Source organism: Brassica oleracea, chromosome C6 (genome assembly GCF_000695525.1).
Source record: "Brassica oleracea var. oleracea cultivar TO1000 chromosome C6, BOL, whole genome shotgun sequence".
In the NCBI taxonomy this organism is placed as follows: Eukaryota; Viridiplantae; Streptophyta; class Magnoliopsida; order Brassicales; family Brassicaceae; genus Brassica; species Brassica oleracea.
The window spans coordinates 26,490,871-26,508,430 of record NC_027753.1 but is presented as its reverse complement, the minus strand read 5'-3'; the positions used below and the strand labels follow the sequence as shown (position 1 = coordinate 26,508,430).

Sequence of the window (17,560 nt, the reverse complement as noted above, 5' to 3'; positions counted from 1 at the left end):
GTTAATTTTATGTTTAGCCAAACATGTAAATCTAAACATATATTTTGTGATTTATTAGAGAGTTAATTTTTTTGTTTATCCATATTGATACAAAAGAACAACTAGATCAAAATAGTCGGTAAATATAAATTAAATACAAGCTGAAATGTAAAGTATTTGGATAAATCAAAATATAACAATGCTAATTTTAGGGGAGACCAATTTTGCAAAAAAAAAAAAATTGGATCCTCAGTTGCCCTGAGCTTGCATCGATCGGACTGAGACGACCCAAATGCTCGAACTGCAGCACTCTATCCAGCTCGAGATGTACAATTGATCGCTTACAGAAGACCGTTCTACTTGATTTAATTATCTCGGTGTAAGCCTCACCCCGTGCGCCCACAATCAAATGAGGGAGATGTGACGGCGGCGAGAAGAGAAGACGCATACACGACAGTGAGAAGAGAAGACGCAGACACGACAGCGCTCTGATGCGGCGGAGATGTGGTCACAACAAAATCTTAAAAACACTGATGTCTGAATAAAATCTCCTGAACACTGTTGTCTGGACCAAATCTCCTACACACTGCTATATGAATACTTTTCGACTGATAGAAAAAAGCAGTAACACACAAACGAATTGCAAAACAATAAATCTGATTATCGAATGAAAATAAAATAAATAGAGAAGACACTAGATATTATTGAGGATGAGATTATGTGTTTTGTGTACATTAAATATAGAAGGGAGAATAGAAGAATCAGAGAAAACTCAGATAAGAAAGCTAATTGGAGAAAGAAAAAAACTGATAAGAAAAATGGTGAAAGAATGGAGAAGGAGCGTTAATAATTGTTTCTCTCTCCTCTAAAGTTTCATGTGGTAGCCATATATAATTAAACGAGTGTTTGTATATATTGTTTTGCTAATGATTGTTGGAACTCGTTTTTGACAAAGTGGTGCACACCATTTTTTGGATGGGTTTTTGACGGAGACGTCTGTCGGAAGAACCGGAATTTGGGCACGATGTAAATGTCACTATGAACACTATGAGTTAGTGTGTTTGATTGTCAAAATCGAAGTTGTGTTGAATGAGAAATGAAAATCCAAAATAAATGACATGCAAAGTTTATAAAACTTTAAATTTGGCTAAATAGAAAAATTTAGCAAATGAATCATTTTTGGATGTATGGGTTTAAATTTAAATATATACATAAATATTTTATGTATATTTGAGCATGAAAAATGTAAAATTTGGTCAAAATGAAAAATGTAATTGAGAATCAATTATATTATTGCACTTAATAGCAATATATACGTTTGGTTTCATTCATGGCTACGTAACGTTTCTTCAACTTTTTGAAGTTAAATAGAAACATGTGAAAGCTCATTCAGACGAACAGATAGCAAAACAAATCCCTCACATTATTTTTCTTCTCATCCTTTTTCTTTAGTATTTTTTCTTGAGTCTGAGAGTATACACAAAACTAGTTTCGCCAGGTTTATGATAGAGTGACGCAAATCAGAAGATTTTTTGCAGTTGTATCTTAGAACTCATTACGTTATCAAACCGTCGTACTACAGGACGTATTTTGAGTTAAAGAAAGATATAATATCTCGCCTCTGCAGTTGAATCATCTTTTTCTTAATCTTTGGTATACTTTTATCAATTTTATTCTTTACAATATTCAGCTCTCCGTATTTTATATAATACGGTTCCATCAATGATTACATGTATGTAAGCATTTCGAAACATTTGGACATCTTACGTTGAAGAAAGAGAAGGTATAGGGACATCAACGAATTTTCGCAACGGTTAGAGGTGGGCTTCACGTTTAGGCAATTACACTATTTAGTACGCAAATCTATTTAGTATGCAAATCGCTCAAAAAAACAACTAAAACAAACAAATTGGAAAATTTGTTAGCCAATTAAGTTGAGACCTAATTTTCATATGTTCTAATTGGATCTTAAGCCCAACTTACAAATGTATTTAGAGGCGGGTGCTTCCCACTTAACAGCCAACCCTCTCATCTCATCAAACTCTTCCACACATCTCCTCATATCCAAACCTCCGAGTCGTTTCCTCGCACGTGCGAAGTTCTCCCCAGCGACTCCATCAAACACCTTCTCCCAGCCTTCCTCCCATTCCCCACGTGCGTCGCACAGCTCCATCGTCCCGTGCTTCCACTCCGTCCAACTCCACCCTCTCCTCAGCTTTCCCATCACTCCCGCCACACACGAACCCTTGCACGCCACCGTGCACGGCCGGCACTTGGCACCGTTCAACGGTCCGCGGCTTGAGATCGCAGCGACGGGAACTCCGTACTTAGACGGAGGGAACTCGTAGGTTCGGTCGGACATGATGCAAAAAGGGAGAGGTTTGGTTACGTAAGGCACACGGTGAGTTGTGAGCTGAGCTTTGAAGGCGGATTCGGAGTTGAGATTAGTTTTACCGGCCGAGTCAAGGTCAGGGATGAGAGAGAGGCGTGAGAGAGCCACCGTGGAGGTGTTGAGATCGCCGACACCAAAGCGGTCGTTGAGGCCACCGTAAGAGGATCCAGGTGGGACTAGGTACTGACCCGGTTTGAAGTATTCAGGGTCGAGAGAGTCGGACCAGTAACCGTCAACACGGGTTCGGACTATCCAGTCGTACGTGAAGTTATTCTCGGCTTGGTATGCCTTTATCATGGTGATACAGCCTTCTACGAGACTGAAGTACTGTAACAAGCCCTGTCGTTGCGACCAGACAAGAAAACGCACATGAGAAAATATTATCAGAAATATATAACAACCGAATAATGAAATCAACGAATACACTTTGAGCATATTATTTGGAGATGTTAAATATATACTACTAAATACTAATTTGTGAGGATTAATTACTTTCATTGTATAAAATTCCCTAAAAATTTAACGCGTATATCATATATATATACTAGAACCACTTTTCAAAATGTATAATCACAAAATCAAGTAAATATAACTAGATAAGAAAAAAGAAATGATGCAAGAAAAAACAAAATTCAATATAGACATGTTAACTGAAAAATTATATCACAACATGTGCTTAATACGTGGTTGGAACCACGCGTAAACATCATGACACCAGTTCACCACACATGAACATCATCATGCTGCGCATTTAACCATTCCATAAATAACTATAACCATAAATTAAGAAATACCAAAAACAGAATACCCATTTTCTAATGTACAATATGTAAATAACAAGCTGTCAAACTAATCAAGATCTTCTTAATGGTGAAAATGTGTCTAGAAAAGGTATGAAATCAATTTCAGTCTCGGACTAATAGGAGTAACAAGTCAAAATCCATGCGAGTTGCGTGTCAATGACAATCACCTAGAAATAAAAACTCATTTTCATCCTCACATACTGACATTAGAGAAACCGAGTCAAGAAAGAGGCATTTATCCCGTAAATGTTTGTTCTTATAAACAAGTATTGTCAATCAGTAATACCAAAAAAAGTATTGTCAATAAGTAATTAATTCCACCCATATCATAGTGTCATTAGTTATATACCTCTTGAAATAACATTTTTTAAAAAAAATGTTACACTCTATTTCCAGATATTAGATTTATTCGGTTTTCACACATTCAAAACATATTAAATCATGATTATTAATATATTATTTTCTATAAAATATTATTTACAATAACTTTAAGCCAGTGTAACTTTTATAAATTCTTTTTGTGAAATTTACAATATATTACTGTTAACTAGTAAAATGCATAAACAACTTATTTTTGAAGCATAGTTAAAAAATCTTTTGAAAAAGAAAGAAGTATGTTATTTACAAAAGAATCAGAAAATAATATATTTCTTGAAAATCTTGAGATCACCAAATACCAAACCAAGTACATCCATAATACAGAAAATTCCATCACATGAGTAACGTATTCCAACTACACGGACTCCTCTTGACCACTTTCTTATCATTTTCCCTAAATTTAATATTTGATGTAATCAGGAATCAAGCAATTTTGTAAAGAAAAGAAAGTTAATGTACTTGATAATTTACCTTAATCCCATTGGGAGAATGCATGGGCGTGAGTACTCGAATCATCGACTTAGTCTCAACGATCGGTTTAGGCTCAAAGATACGAACCCACGCGAGCCTCGGCGAGTCCTTAAGCAAACTCAGCTTGAAAGAGTTTTGATCAAGAGGACTGTTTAGAAACAAATCAGCATTAGGATAAACCCTAAGGATCTTCTCAATGATCGACGGTCCGGTTAACTCGAACCGCCTCGCTCCTCCAACCAAACACACCGCCATCTTCGAACTCACCAACTCATCCTTCTTCCCCCGCCGCAGATCGGAGGTTTCGGTGGTGGCGGTTAGGGTATGAGTGTGGATTAGGTTACGAAGAGGGGCGAGGGTGGGAAGAGGATCAAGGCTGAGGGTAGATAGAGAGAGTAAGAAGAGGAGGGATACAGAAGGGATTATGAGGACAAGGAGGAGACGGTGATCTACGTCGGAGACTCTCTTGGCCACGTACATGACGACGGATCTACGCGGCGGCGTAAGTGATTGCAACACGCGATTCAAAACTTGGAACTGCTTCGGAGAGAGGAGTTATAGTTTGTTATGGTGGAAGGTGGCATCAACTTTCTGCGTGGATTGTTTTTTTTTTTTTTTCCTTTTTCCTTTTTCCTATTTTATATATATTTCTTTCCTCTAAAGTTATATGAGTATCATCTCTACTCATATAAATATGATAATTAAGTAAATCTACACGTATTGATTACGTTACACAAGGAAATGACATGTTTAATGAATGTTTTTAAAATACTTGGTTTAAGTTATTATAATTGTCTTCCTAAGTCAAAGAGCATCGTCAAACGTATTGACTCTTCACTAGGCGTTTTAGAGTGTGTCTGACCGTTATAAGGTATGTGTGCCATAACGATGGATTTGTCTTAAAAGATGTTATAAATAATACAGTTAAGAGTTTAGTCTTGAAAGATGCGTGGGGTACATAATTGGATTGTTTGTGTAGCAAGAAAAGTATTATTTTAAATTAACAAGAGGAAAAGAAAAGTATTGTTGTCGTCGAAGTTAATAGTTATCCTATACCATAGTTTGTGACGTATGTATGTATACTCCATTGTTCATCATAGTATTTGAGAGCATTAATTCTTTTAAATGTCCACGGATATCAATAAAACTATGTAGAGAAAATGTCTTTGAGTTGTATCAAATATGGTTCCAAATTTGCTCTAAATATAGATTTGTTTTCCTTTATAGAAACCAAAAAGATTTATTTCTTTATTTTATTATGTAAAATCTTAGTCTTCAACATCATCCCATTGATACTTAAAAAAAAAAAACATCATCCCATTGATACTTCAAAATTTGACACATTATTATTCACTTATTAGGATATGTGCATTCTAAGATTTGCAACTAGAATCTTTCCAAATTTAGAGACAAATTACATTAATATTTAATTAGATGATATTTTAAAAGCTTGATACCTCAATTCTAAAATCTGTCAACAATTTTTATAAAAAAATAGGTGTAACATTTAAAATTCATTTTATCTTAGTTATATATATATGAAGATGTTTATTAATTAGGTTGCTAACAATTGTTGAAACCTGTTGTTACTCATCATGTCTCCGGCCATCACTTGAGTCGCAAACTAGACATGAATATGGAAAACAACCCTCGTGAAGATTACAGATGAAACCCTCATTCATAGTAAAGGAAGAAGCTTCAGTAAAACTTGCTAACAATGAGTTTTATTATACAAAGAAAATATTATGATCGACTAGTCACCAGTAAGTGAAACTCTTTGTCATAATGCAAATAACCAAACAATTGTCACTCAAGCTTATGCAACTTATGTTGCTCTCTCTCTCTCTCTCTCTCTCTCTCTCTCTCTCTCTCTCTCTTTCCCTTAGTCATTACAGACGATTCAGTGTGACCTAAACCGTTGGTTTACAGGAGAAGAAACCCAGCTGGTTCAGTTCTTGAAGCATATCCAAACTTGGATGTGTTGTACTTTCTGTAAACACCTGTTAGCTTCCCTATCCCTGCCTTGTGATGCAAGCCAACCATCTTCCTCGAACATTCCCTACATATTCATCATTACCAAAAACAATCTCAGAATCTGTAATGTGATTTTCAAACTATATTAGTAAAAAATATTATTTAATCTGGCGACTTCTTCTTACATAAGCTTTTCTTCAGTGTAGCCTGTGTAGAACTCGCAGGTCTTGTTCCACTCCTCGAATCCTTTAAGCGTGGACTGAGCAGTGTAGATCGCTGAAGCAGCTAACTGAGAAGGAACGTAGTGAAGCATCTCGTACTCAACTAAGCAAAGCTCGATAATAAAGAACGATAGAAGCTCCACCTGAAAAAACACACAAAACTCACATTTGATTCTCCTCTATACACATACCAAGTGTGAAGATATGAATCAAAGAAGTTAATCACAAACCTTTTTATCAGATTGTGCAGCTTTGAGAAACCTCCTCATGAACACATACGGAGTTGGCAGACAGAAGTTGAACTGCAATGAATTCGCCATTAACTTCTCCTGCAAGTAAACCCAAACCCATCAGAGAGCTTCCATGGTTTATGATATCTAGTTAAGAAAGATTTGTTACCATGTCAAGAACTTCTCTCCTTGTGTAAGCCTTGTCAGAGATCACGATGAGATCATCAACAACAGGAACCGAGACTTCTTCGTACTTGCAAGCGAGTAACATAGCTGTTACACCAACAAGCTGAAGCTTTTTCCTTGGGACATGTTGAGTAACCGCGAGAAACCTGTCGATGAGGTTGATTGTGAGGTAAAGGGTCTCTTCCATCAGCTCAAACTTGTAATGCACCTGCACAACAACAATGATCAGTTGCTGAAAACTATCTCCAAGAAACAAAACAAGAATGTGTGTACTAACTAACCTCAATCAACCAATCAACAAGGATGCCTCTCATCCTCTCGTTAATGTCAGGTTGATTCTCCATGTAGTTAGTTGGCACGCAGCTAAGACACTGCAAAGATAATGTAATGGATTCAATCACTGATCTGTTGATAGGGGAAACAAACAGAAGAGCAAAGTGTGTACCTCATTGTTCTTGTAGAAGTCATATATGTCAGGGATGTATTCGACCACAGCTAGAGGATTGTTCTTGTCAGAGCTATCTATATCCATCACAGTCTCTTCTTCTTCATCTTCCATTTCAATACCCTCCTGTGCAAAAAAGGAAGACAATATGTGTTAGAAAAATCATGGAGTTTACTTAAGAAAGAGAGTTAGGGTTTTTGATGTTGTTACCATTCTGTCGATTTCATCAAGGATGGATTCAGTATGTTGAACAAACATTGGCTCGTTAAAATCTCCATCTTCTTCCGCATCTATTATGATTCTATCGATCGAGTCTGATTGCTTGGTTTCCTAACCATAAAGCCACTTTGAGATTTATTTAGACCCAAACTATATTTCTAATTTAATAGATGCCAAACTATATATAAAAAGGTGTAACCTGTTGTTTATGTATCTGGGGTTTGTTCTCAGCTAATTGAGCAGCAAACTTCCTGAAACCAAAATCAAGAAATAAGCTCATCATACAAAATTGTGACATTGAATAGGACTGACCTTGTGATTGGTCGATGCACAGGAACAGGTGGAATCTTCTTGTGGCATATCCCATTTTTCCTGAGTCATAGACAAAAAAAAAAAAATAATAAACAAGATTGGTTCTTTAGGAATACAAACTTTTCTAAAGGGATTATTATAATACTAATTGGAAGAAGAGGAAGAAGTTAATTACTGGGACAATGGTCTCTTGTTGACAGCGCAGGGGTAAAGAGGAGCTCGGATGATGTTCTTGTTTATGTTACTGAGTGCTCTTCGTGTCTGCCCATTCACGGGTCCAACAACTCCGTGTTTGTTCTCGTCTGATCCAACCATTTTTATTCCCTAATAATATAAAACCCATTTAAAAATTAAAGATTTGAATAAGCTTGAAGAATCAAAGAAAGACCCGAACAAGACCCAGATCAAATCAAACATCACCTTTTAGCTTTCAACGATCCCTACTAAATCGATCGCTCGCTCGCTCTCTCTCTCTCTCTGTTTCTTTATGTCTCTGTCAGCAGCAAAATTCCATAACAGCAAACAAATTCGACACCTCTGTCTCTGTCGTTTCTCTCTCTTTATCAAAGATTTGAAAGACGCCAAGAGCGGATGTGTATGTCCCCAAACACAAAATATGTTCTTTTTTTTTTTTTTTTTTTGGCGAATTTCTTTTTCCTTTTTCTCTGAAATTAACGGCTAGTTAATCTCAGCCGTTGGAGGCAATCAAAACCCTGATCGCCTTGCCTTCTTTTGGAATCCTGTACCCAACGGCTATTTTTTTTACACCATTTCAAATTCTCCTAGTATTATTCCTTATATTACCACCAACTAGGCCCGCCTTGTAAATTAAACAGTGGTGGTTTTGCTCAAAATAATCAATACTATTAAAACAGTTTAAATATCCTCGTTTATTTAGTTTTATTATCTGTTGGTTATGATTTAACTAAAAGTCATATATATATATATAAAATCATAGCTTAGAATTGACAATCTTAAACGTAATTTATGGTAAGAAAACACTACTAACTGCACAGATTCGGGTTCTTGCCTCTCCTCTGATAAATGTTGTCAGGGTTTCAAATAATTTATAGGTATCTTTTCTGTTGGATATAACTGATTTGATTAGCTTCAACTAATCCCCACAGTAACCGCTGAACAAGGAAAGATTTCGATATAGCGGTAATAGATCACTATATCTCGCATATTATCATCAAAGTCAATATGTCCGAGTGGTTAAGGAGACAGACTTGAAATCTGTTGGGCTTCGCCCGCGCAGGTTCGAACCCTGCTGTTGACGATTTGATTTTGTTTTCTTCTTTTCCTGCATCTCCAGCACTTTGTCTTGTTCCTCTTGCTCTTGCTCAAGACTGTGATATTTGTCGCTCGTTAGCTATTCCTGTGTTTAAACAAGGTAGTAAGATTTTGTTAGGTGTTATTGAGGTTGTAATGACCATTCAAATGGTTAAGTTGAAACCTGAGCTTGAAAGCTTCTGCAAAGCACTTCAGGTTCTATTTCATTTGCTTTGTTTCTCTTATCTCTAAGATATGTTGTAACATTTTGATTTATGGTATATCGTGTGTATGTTGAAAGACTTGAAATAATAGATTTGACGATATATATGTCACCAAAATGCACTTATAAATGTTTTTTGGAACTGAAACAAAACCAAGAACGGGTTTCTTGGAACCTTAAAAGTTGTTTCTTTGCTCACAGGCAGTTAATCTTAGGAGCATAGAAGTTCCCATATCACCTTCTCTAAAGGGACCTGACTTCTCCTACCAAGCATCATTACCTGAAATCAGAAACCTCTTGAGACACATAAACTACCATTAGCTCAAACATGGGTCTTTTGTCTTAAGCAAAACAAAACCGGTTGCCCTCACAACGATGAGAAATATATCCATTGTGTATCCACAATAGATGATGCTTGCTATGTCGGTGACCCTACAGTTCGCGAGTTCCACGAAGCTTGCTCTGAGCATCGTCTTTTGAAAGGTCAAGGAGTTGTAGGAGAAGCTTTTTTAACAAATGGTCCTTGCTTTTCATCTGATGTCTCTAGCTACAAGAAATCTGAGAACCCTCTCTCTTACCATGCAATTATGTTTGGACTACATGACACAGTTGCTATAGGCTTACGCTGCATCCTCACTGGCTCTGCTGACTTTGTCTTGGAGTTCTTTTTGCCTAAAAATTGCCGGGATGTAGAGGAACAGAGGATGATATGTTGAATGCTCTTTCGACTGTAATGGCGCATGTACCTAGAAGCTTAAGGACAGTCACAGAGTATTTTTGTAATGGAGAGACAAAGATATCACATATAGTTTGTGTTTTGTACGCATTGTTCATAGGGTTTTTTTACTATTTTAATTTAAAGATTATTGTAGAAACAAGTTTTTTTTCTGTTTAATTACTATTATGTAATGTATTGTTGGTTTGCAAATGTAATTGAAATACATATTTTAAATAATTACATTTCTTCCATAAACTAAGAATTTAAACATTTTTCTCTAGAAATTGGAGTTTCATCATGAGGAGAAAGATAATATTTTTTTTCCCAACTATTCATTTTAAATTTTGGCCGAAACTAAAATTTTCAAAGACCAATTCTATTCGACCTTTTCTGATTTACTACAAACTTTAGTCTTTAGTGAGAACGGGAATAAAAGTTAAGAACTATAATTTCAAAAATGAAATTAGTTTTGCAGAAGAAATTTAGAAAGTGTACAGAAAATATTTCACTAAGTTTTCTTTCTTTCTTTTTGCCATATTATATTTAGTTAATTTTTAAAAATGTAAAACAAAACTCTACGTACAGAAAAAAGAATACGTTTTATTTTATAAAAAACAAATGTTTTACGTATGCATATGTGTCTATGACTCCTATCCAAAGCCACTTTCTTTGACTATCTGGTTCGACCGGTTCTACGGACGTGCGGTGAACCATATCCATTAACACGGTTATTATCTGAACCACCACTGCTACGTTTACGCCTCTCTTCGTCTCTGATAGTCCTCACGATTTCTAATTCTCTAAGTACATCGTCCATGGGCGGTCGGTTCTTGGGGTCAGCCTCGAGACACCGTAGAATTAGCGCAGCGGTTCTGGTCACTGCCATAATTGGATATTTGTGCTCGAGCCGTGGGTCCATCATTTTCTGGATCTTCTTTTTCTGAGTCAGAGCTGGCTTAGCCCATTCCACAAGGTTCTGTTGAGCAGATGGTCGGGTTGGGTCTAGTGTTCTTAGACCGGTTAATAGCTCTAGGAGGACCACTCCAAACCCGTAAACATCACTCCGCACGTATAAATGACCTATAACCACATTGAAGAAAACATTGTTATGTAAGATACCAATGAAGAGTTGTAACATGTGCTTTTCAAACAAAACTGCACGTTTTTTATTTACCTGTAGCCATGTATTCAGGAGCTGCGTAACCTTGTGTACCCATTACACGTGTGGTCACGTGAGAAAATCCATTAATTGGACCATTCTTGGCTAGACCGAAGTCAGAAAGCTTGGCGTGGAAGTTCTGTAAGAAACGGCAACAAGTGTTAGCTAAAATAGAAACATGCATGCAGAAAATGTGGGAGATAGAGATGACAAGAAACAACTCCGTACGGAATCAAGAAGGATGTTAGAAGCTTTGAAGTCTCTGTAAATAACACTCTTTTCAGAGTTATGCAAAAAGGTAAGTCCTTGAGCTGCTTCAATGGCTATTTTCAAACGTGTATCCCATGTCAACGCCTCTCCTTCTGCATTGGCATATTATATTCACATCTTAAATATAAAGAAAAACAAGAAGATGATGTGTAAGATAAGGTAATTAATGGTTGAGTAAAACTGTACTTGAGAAGAGGTGATTCTCAAGGCTTCCTTTAGGCAAATACTCGTAAACCAATAGGAACTGATTCTCTTCCCAGCAGTAACCCAAGAGCTTGACCAGATTTGGATGATGAAACTTCCCTAAGAATTTCACTTCACACTGCAATTTTGCAATATATACACACATTAACAATTACATCCCATATGACTGCGTTCAAGAAAATTAGTGATAATTATGATAAAAAAACTTGCGAAATAAAATTTTTGTTCAATATTTTACACATTTGTACGGTGGTCAGTGGTCAAAGCTCGTACATCTTCATAAACTGATATTTATTTATCATCATATCTTGACGAAAACCAGGTCAAGATTTACTTATTTTTTGTTTATTGTTTCTATATCTCAATAAGTTTATATATATATATATATATATATAGTATGTGTGGTCGTGAATGTTCTTTCACAGTTTTTATTTTGATATTGTAGATATAACCGAATTTCTAGCTGGGACTTTACACATAAGAGAAGAAAAATAATTTCCACGCATCGACACAAGAAGAAGACATCCAACCCATTAATTATCTAATATACGTCTCATTGACCATGATATACGTATTTTTCGTGATTGACTAATGCAGTTACGTGAGGATCCCTTGACTTCTTCTTCCTCTATTTCTTGGCGTAATGTTTAGATTGACTTCTTCTATTAGGTATTAAAAAGTGGGGAATATAAATGAGACAGGTACAATAATTCGACTATAAATGATTACTAAAATAAAACGTCTGTCTAAAAAAACAAATAAAAAACCTATCCGCTGTTGATATTTGGCGCTTTTGAGGATTTTTTTTCCAAATTAAGCGGTGTTTTCAATTTTTAATATAAAATTTGTTATATTGTGTTATATGATTTGTTGTATTATGTGTTTTGTTTTATTAGTGATTGAAATGTGGCTAGTTAGTTAACTAATGATGTTGTTTAAACATTTATAGAAAAATTGTATGTGTAATCCTAAACCATCAACTTGGCCCTGTTTTATAAGCTGATCTATTGACAATTAATTAATGGACGATTGATGCTCTGCTCCATATTTGTGCTGAAGAAGGCATCTTTTTGAGTAAAACTATAACAGTCATTAAAATGATATGACCAGATTTTTTTTTTCTTTTTTGTTATTTCTCTCGTAAATACGTACTAATCTGAAAGTTCTTTTTCCCCATAATTGCGCCTATTTATACGTAAAAAAATGCTATTTACAATCTATATTTCCTAAATTAGAAACATATAACGATTTCAGTGCAAATCTTTTTAAGTAAACCTATAACAGTCATTAAAAATGATATGACCAGATTTTTTTTCTTTTTTGTTATTTCTGTCATAAATACGTACTAATCTGAAAGTTCCTTTTCCCCATAATTGCGCCTATTTATACGTCAAAAAATGCTATTTACAATCTATATTTCCTAAATTAGAAACATATAACGATTTCAGTGCAAATTGAATTAAAATAAATGAAAAAGGAAAGAAAATATGTACTTGCCTGCCATTCATGCAAGCCTTGAGCACTATCAGGGTTTGATTTCTTAACGGCTACTGGTATTCCGACACCGGCCCTCGACGGAGCTAACGTCTTCTCTTCCAGCCATCCTTTGAACACCTGTCCAAATCCACCTTCTCCGATCATCGACTCCGGTCGGAAATTCTTTGTCGCCGTCTTAAGATCCGCTAATGAAAACATCTTTAGACTCGGCGTCACTATCTTCCCGCTCGGCGGCACTGCCTTTTTACCTATACCTAGTTTCTCCACCGGCTTTAATGGTGGACTATCTACGGATCTTGTCTTCTCCTGATGCTTTTCACGCGGCGGGTTATAGACGGGTCTCGTTGGCCTTCCTGGTACCGCCGCCGGAAACTTTGGTTTCAAACCCCTAGCTGGGGGAATCGCCACCAACGGCGGCGGAAGTTTTATTTTAACTGGATCTTGAATATTTTTTACCACTGTAAGATCAAACACAAGATCTTATTAGATTGAAACTTAACTACATCAGTTTGGTTTAAAAAGAAGAAAAGGCCTAGAGATGTGTACAGGAACCTGAGAGGGGCTTGGTGGAGACAGGGCTCTGTTCATGTCGAACACTAGAAGATCCGCCAGGACAACAGTTCCCCATCAAGACACAACACAAGTTTTGAGTTTACTCGTTGTTGTTCTATCTTGGCTTCACGCTTTAGGATCATAAGCTTAGATCCTAACCTTTTCTCCAAGTGTCCCCTTTCTTCCTTCCTTTTTCTGGGGGATTTCAGCTGAGAGATGGAGGAAGGAGGCGAGAAATAGAGAGGAAAGACTCTTTGTGGAAATATATATATTATTAATTTGATAAAAGGTCGGGTATTTATTTGATTTCCCCGTGGTTATATAGCCACCCCCATCGGTTTCAATTGTTGATATTTTTTTATCACCAATATTTTCAACGTAGTTAGTCATGATTCATATTTGTTGATTGCAAAAAAAAAAAAGAGATTAATATTTGTCAATTTGTAAACATAAATTACAAGTCAATGGCTGGGTCACAGATCGGAAACAATAACAGCTAAAAAGTCGACTTTTATACCATTTATGTTCCTTTCTATTTCTTTGTTAGGAGTATATCGTTAAATGTTTTGTGTATAGTGACTTGTAAGTTTGGTTGTATTCGACTGAAGTAATTGCATAAAGTAAGATGTAAATGTATACATGGTCGGTGCGGAGCCAAGTCGGATGAGTTCGTTTCAAGCGCTCAACATTTTTGAAAAAAATTATATATAAATAGACCTCTAAATTTGCAAAAAAAGAATTTTAGATCCACAAATTATTGAAATCCTTAAATTGTCTATAACCTCCAGAATCGCAGAACCGGTCCTGAATATATGTATTACCTGCTTTAACTAAAGCCACACACTAAAAAACATAATATCTATTTTGCAAATGATTTATATTCATGTTATTTTTTGCTAAAATTTGTTACATTAATATTTTTTTTGGATTTTATGTTTAATACGATACAAAGCCCAACCCTAACTACTAACCAAACCCAACATTGCAACAAACCGAAAAACCTAAAGAACTTGAATAGACTGGTTAGAAAAACCTAGCTATGAGGCACAAGACCGCCGCTGTCGCTTGTAAAACCACCGCTAGAACCTTATGAAACACATGACTGCTTCAAAAGGAGAGACAAAACATAAGACTTCCGCCTAAAGCAACTTTAGAAAGCATCCAGTGGGAGAAGAACCTCCATAACAACATCCTCTGTCGTAAGCCTTTGAAAATCCAATGAGGAGAGATCAAGGAGTACCGGACGACCAAGAGATGGGATCACTTACTCCATGAGAGTGAGCAGAGAAAGGTAGAAGAGAACCCTTGGATAGTTGCACCACCGAAAAGTGTCAACAGTTTCTGGTCCACCGTCCTCTAGCAGATGCAGCCCCAATAACACCCTGTAAAAGCACACCACAAACTCACAGATCACTCCGCCACACCCACAACTTCAGCACAACCAAAGCTCCACCATCGACCAAACACATATCTCAAAGCTAACTACGAAACGAAGGAGAAAAGGAGCGGTAACCACTCGGAGCACCGCAACTAGACCTAGACCCGAATCTCAAAGATCCAGAACTTTCGGAGAGTGAAAGACTGCCACAAACTAAAGCTTGGTCAATAGATCTCAACCACAAGTGAAAAAATATTAGGCACAAAAAGGGGAGACGAGATGCCTCTCACGCCGACGTCTGAGAGGCAAATAGAAAGATATAATTTGCAGAAGTTAGGGTTTTGGTTTGATTTTTTTACAGACAGCACAAAGAAAAATTGGTAGCAGAGATGCAAGAAATTAAACTAACTCGGACCTAAGCAGCAAAGTATAGCCAAAGTAAAAGAGCAGAGACTAGGAATATGGAGAAACACAAAGCGTGGCAGCGAAAGACCAGATGACAAGGCAAGAGCGGAGTGAGCGACTGGTTGCTACGACCAACTGGAAAGAAAGGTGCCCTCGAAACCTTAGAACACATAGCACCTACAACTTCCGTCAAGCTGAAGATTTCTGCCCCCAACTCACCCTCCCAGGACCGTTACACCCATTTAACCCGTAACTCATACAGACTAAAAGGACTACTCGAGTACACATCCTCTGAAGAAGCACCTACGAAACAAGATAGACGATCAAAAGGCAAACTGAGACCCTACCAACGCCGCCAGACTCTTAGAAACTCCACTCTAGGTAACTTGCTACCGCGGTCCCAAAGGATAAGGAGACGACCACAATGAGCGCCACAACGCCGAGCTCACACCAGTTTGAAGAATCAGCTAGCCACTACCCACACCAAAGCAAGCTCAAGTATGCAAGTAGAGGACTAACATTTCTCGCATGCTGCCAGCGGAACCACCACAAGAGAGAGACGAAGCCTACCCTCGCAGGACTGCACACATATCCACCGTAGACCACTGGAGGATAACAAAGCAGGAACGGTAGCCAAAATTCTGAAGAAAATAGGCTTTAGATGCCAGACGAGCACGCCTCCGAACCCAACCACGCCCGCGTTGAGAGGAAGACAACCCAAAGAGAAAGCAACCTGATGCCTCACGAGCCGCCAACCTGAGAAGAAATTCTACGAAGCAAAACCCAATCGTATGGAAGCTCCGACATAAGAGTTGAGAAACCCACTCAGCGAGAAACATACCATCCTCAAGCCCACCGCTATCGCCTTATTAGCTCTATATCGAGGCCGGAAAATCCCCAGATATGAACCGTTGAGCTTATAGGAAACTTCCTCTACGCTGCAAAGAGAGACCAGAAAGAACATATATGAACAAGGGAAGAAGGGGGAAGGAGATAGGGATACGACACAGGAGCTCCGACGACCATCCTGGAGGACGCGGCACCATAAAACGAAAAGGCAAAGCAAAAACCTAGAAAAAAGTAGGAAAGAAATAGTTAGAGAGAAAGTAAATCATAACTATTAACTTAAGAGTTAACACTGAATATATGGTTAGATATCATAATTTAATTTGCACATTGTTCGTACTTTTTATTACCGAAGTACATTCACTCTGACTCCGCCAATCATATACGTCACCTTGATGACGTAACAAGTAGAGTTAAAAGCAAACAAAGAAATTCTAACATTGAGTGAAAAAATAAAAGAAAACAAATTCGAGATATCAGTAAAAAAATATCTCTGTTTCATAATACTTAATGTTTTGCCTTAGTGCACAAAGATTAAGAAAACTATATTTTTCTTAAAAAATTATTCTAAAGATATAATTTTAAAATCTGTTACCCAATTATAAAAAAGACTGTAAAATCTAATTGGTTGAACAGTTTCCAATAAAGTTAAAGTTGACCTTAAAATCTCAAAACTTCATGTAAATTGAAACAAAATAATCCTTCTAAAACATCATCTATTTTGAAACGGAGGGAGTATATTTTCTTTTTCGTCAAAAGTAAAAAATATCTATTTAAAAACACAAATCATTGGTTTTCTATTGTGGAAAGCTCAATAAAGTACGTCGTAAATCTAAAAGGCGCTTTGCTGCCAGTTTGTCATATAGTGATCAGTGTGTAAGGAAAAATCTTAGAGCATCCTTATCGGTGTCTTTAATGACACCTCTTACCACTAAATGAAATAAAAGAAAATAAAAAAAAAGAAGGAAAGCTTGGACACGCCTCTTGCGTAAAGGCCGTGAAGGGTTGCCTCTTAGTGCCACGCGTCAACTCTGGATAGGCTCTCGGATCGGTTACACGTTAAACGCGTTGAAGTCTCTCTCTCATTCTCTCTCTCTCTCTCCCTCTCTCTCTCTCTCTCTCTCTCTCTCTCTCTCTCTCTCTCTCTCTCAAGGTCTCTCTGTCGACGAAAGGCGATTCACCGTCTCCTTCGGTGGATCTTGGCGGCGACGTCTCAACCGGTGATCTCTGGCTCTCTCTCGGTGCTTCTCTGTCTCTCTGTCTCTCGGTGGTTCTTTGTCTCTCTCTCTCGGTGGGTCTCCTCGAGGCAACGGAGCTCTCCTTCGGTGGCTCTTCTCAGAGACTTCTCCTTCGGTATCTCTTATCGGCGACGTCTCTCTTTGTCGCTATCTCTCTCTCTCTCTGTGGTTCTCTCTCTCTCTCTCTC

At 37.3% G+C, this 17,560-nt stretch overlaps 3 protein-coding genes and 1 non-coding gene across 4 annotated transcripts; 1 reads left to right on the top strand and 3 right to left on the bottom strand.

Moving 5' to 3' along the window:
- Positions 1-1,851: 1,851 nt before the first annotated feature.
- On the bottom strand, positions 1,852-4,615 carry LOC106299367. The gene is made up of 2 exons (XM_013735469.1): positions 4,024-4,615; positions 1,852-2,710 (listed from the first exon to the last, which is right to left on the bottom strand). Exons 1-2 carry the CDS (start codon positions 4,501-4,503, stop codon positions 1,937-1,939), a joined length of 1,254 nt encoding a protein of 417 aa, XP_013590923.1. The 5' UTR covers positions 4,504-4,615; the 3' UTR covers positions 1,852-1,936.
- Positions 4,616-5,725: 1,110 nt separating this feature from the next.
- Positions 5,726-8,242, bottom strand: LOC106298813 (cyclin-B2-4-like). The gene is made up of 11 exons (XM_013734949.1): positions 8,031-8,242; positions 7,786-7,934; positions 7,611-7,670; positions 7,498-7,549; positions 7,290-7,409; positions 7,080-7,205; positions 6,916-7,005; positions 6,618-6,842; positions 6,449-6,547; positions 6,183-6,361; positions 5,726-6,082 (listed from the first exon to the last, which is right to left on the bottom strand). Exons 2-11 carry the CDS (start codon positions 7,923-7,925, stop codon positions 5,947-5,949), a joined length of 1,227 nt encoding a protein of 408 aa, XP_013590403.1. The 5' UTR covers positions 7,926-7,934; positions 8,031-8,242; the 3' UTR covers positions 5,726-5,946.
- Positions 8,243-8,807: 565 nt separating this feature from the next.
- TRNAS-UGA lies at positions 8,808-8,889 on the top strand. Its single transcript has one exon. It is a non-coding gene; the product is annotated as a tRNA-Ser (tRNA).
- Positions 8,890-10,354: 1,465 nt separating this feature from the next.
- Positions 10,355-13,878, bottom strand: LOC106298719 (probable serine/threonine-protein kinase NAK). Its single transcript, XM_013734863.1, has 6 exons — positions 13,506-13,878; positions 12,954-13,411; positions 11,439-11,574; positions 11,211-11,344; positions 10,998-11,121; positions 10,355-10,903 (listed from the first exon to the last, which is right to left on the bottom strand). Exons 1-6 carry the CDS (start codon positions 13,579-13,581, stop codon positions 10,497-10,499), a joined length of 1,335 nt encoding a protein of 444 aa, XP_013590317.1. The 5' UTR covers positions 13,582-13,878; the 3' UTR covers positions 10,355-10,496.
- Between the last annotated feature and the right edge of the window lie 3,682 nt (positions 13,879-17,560).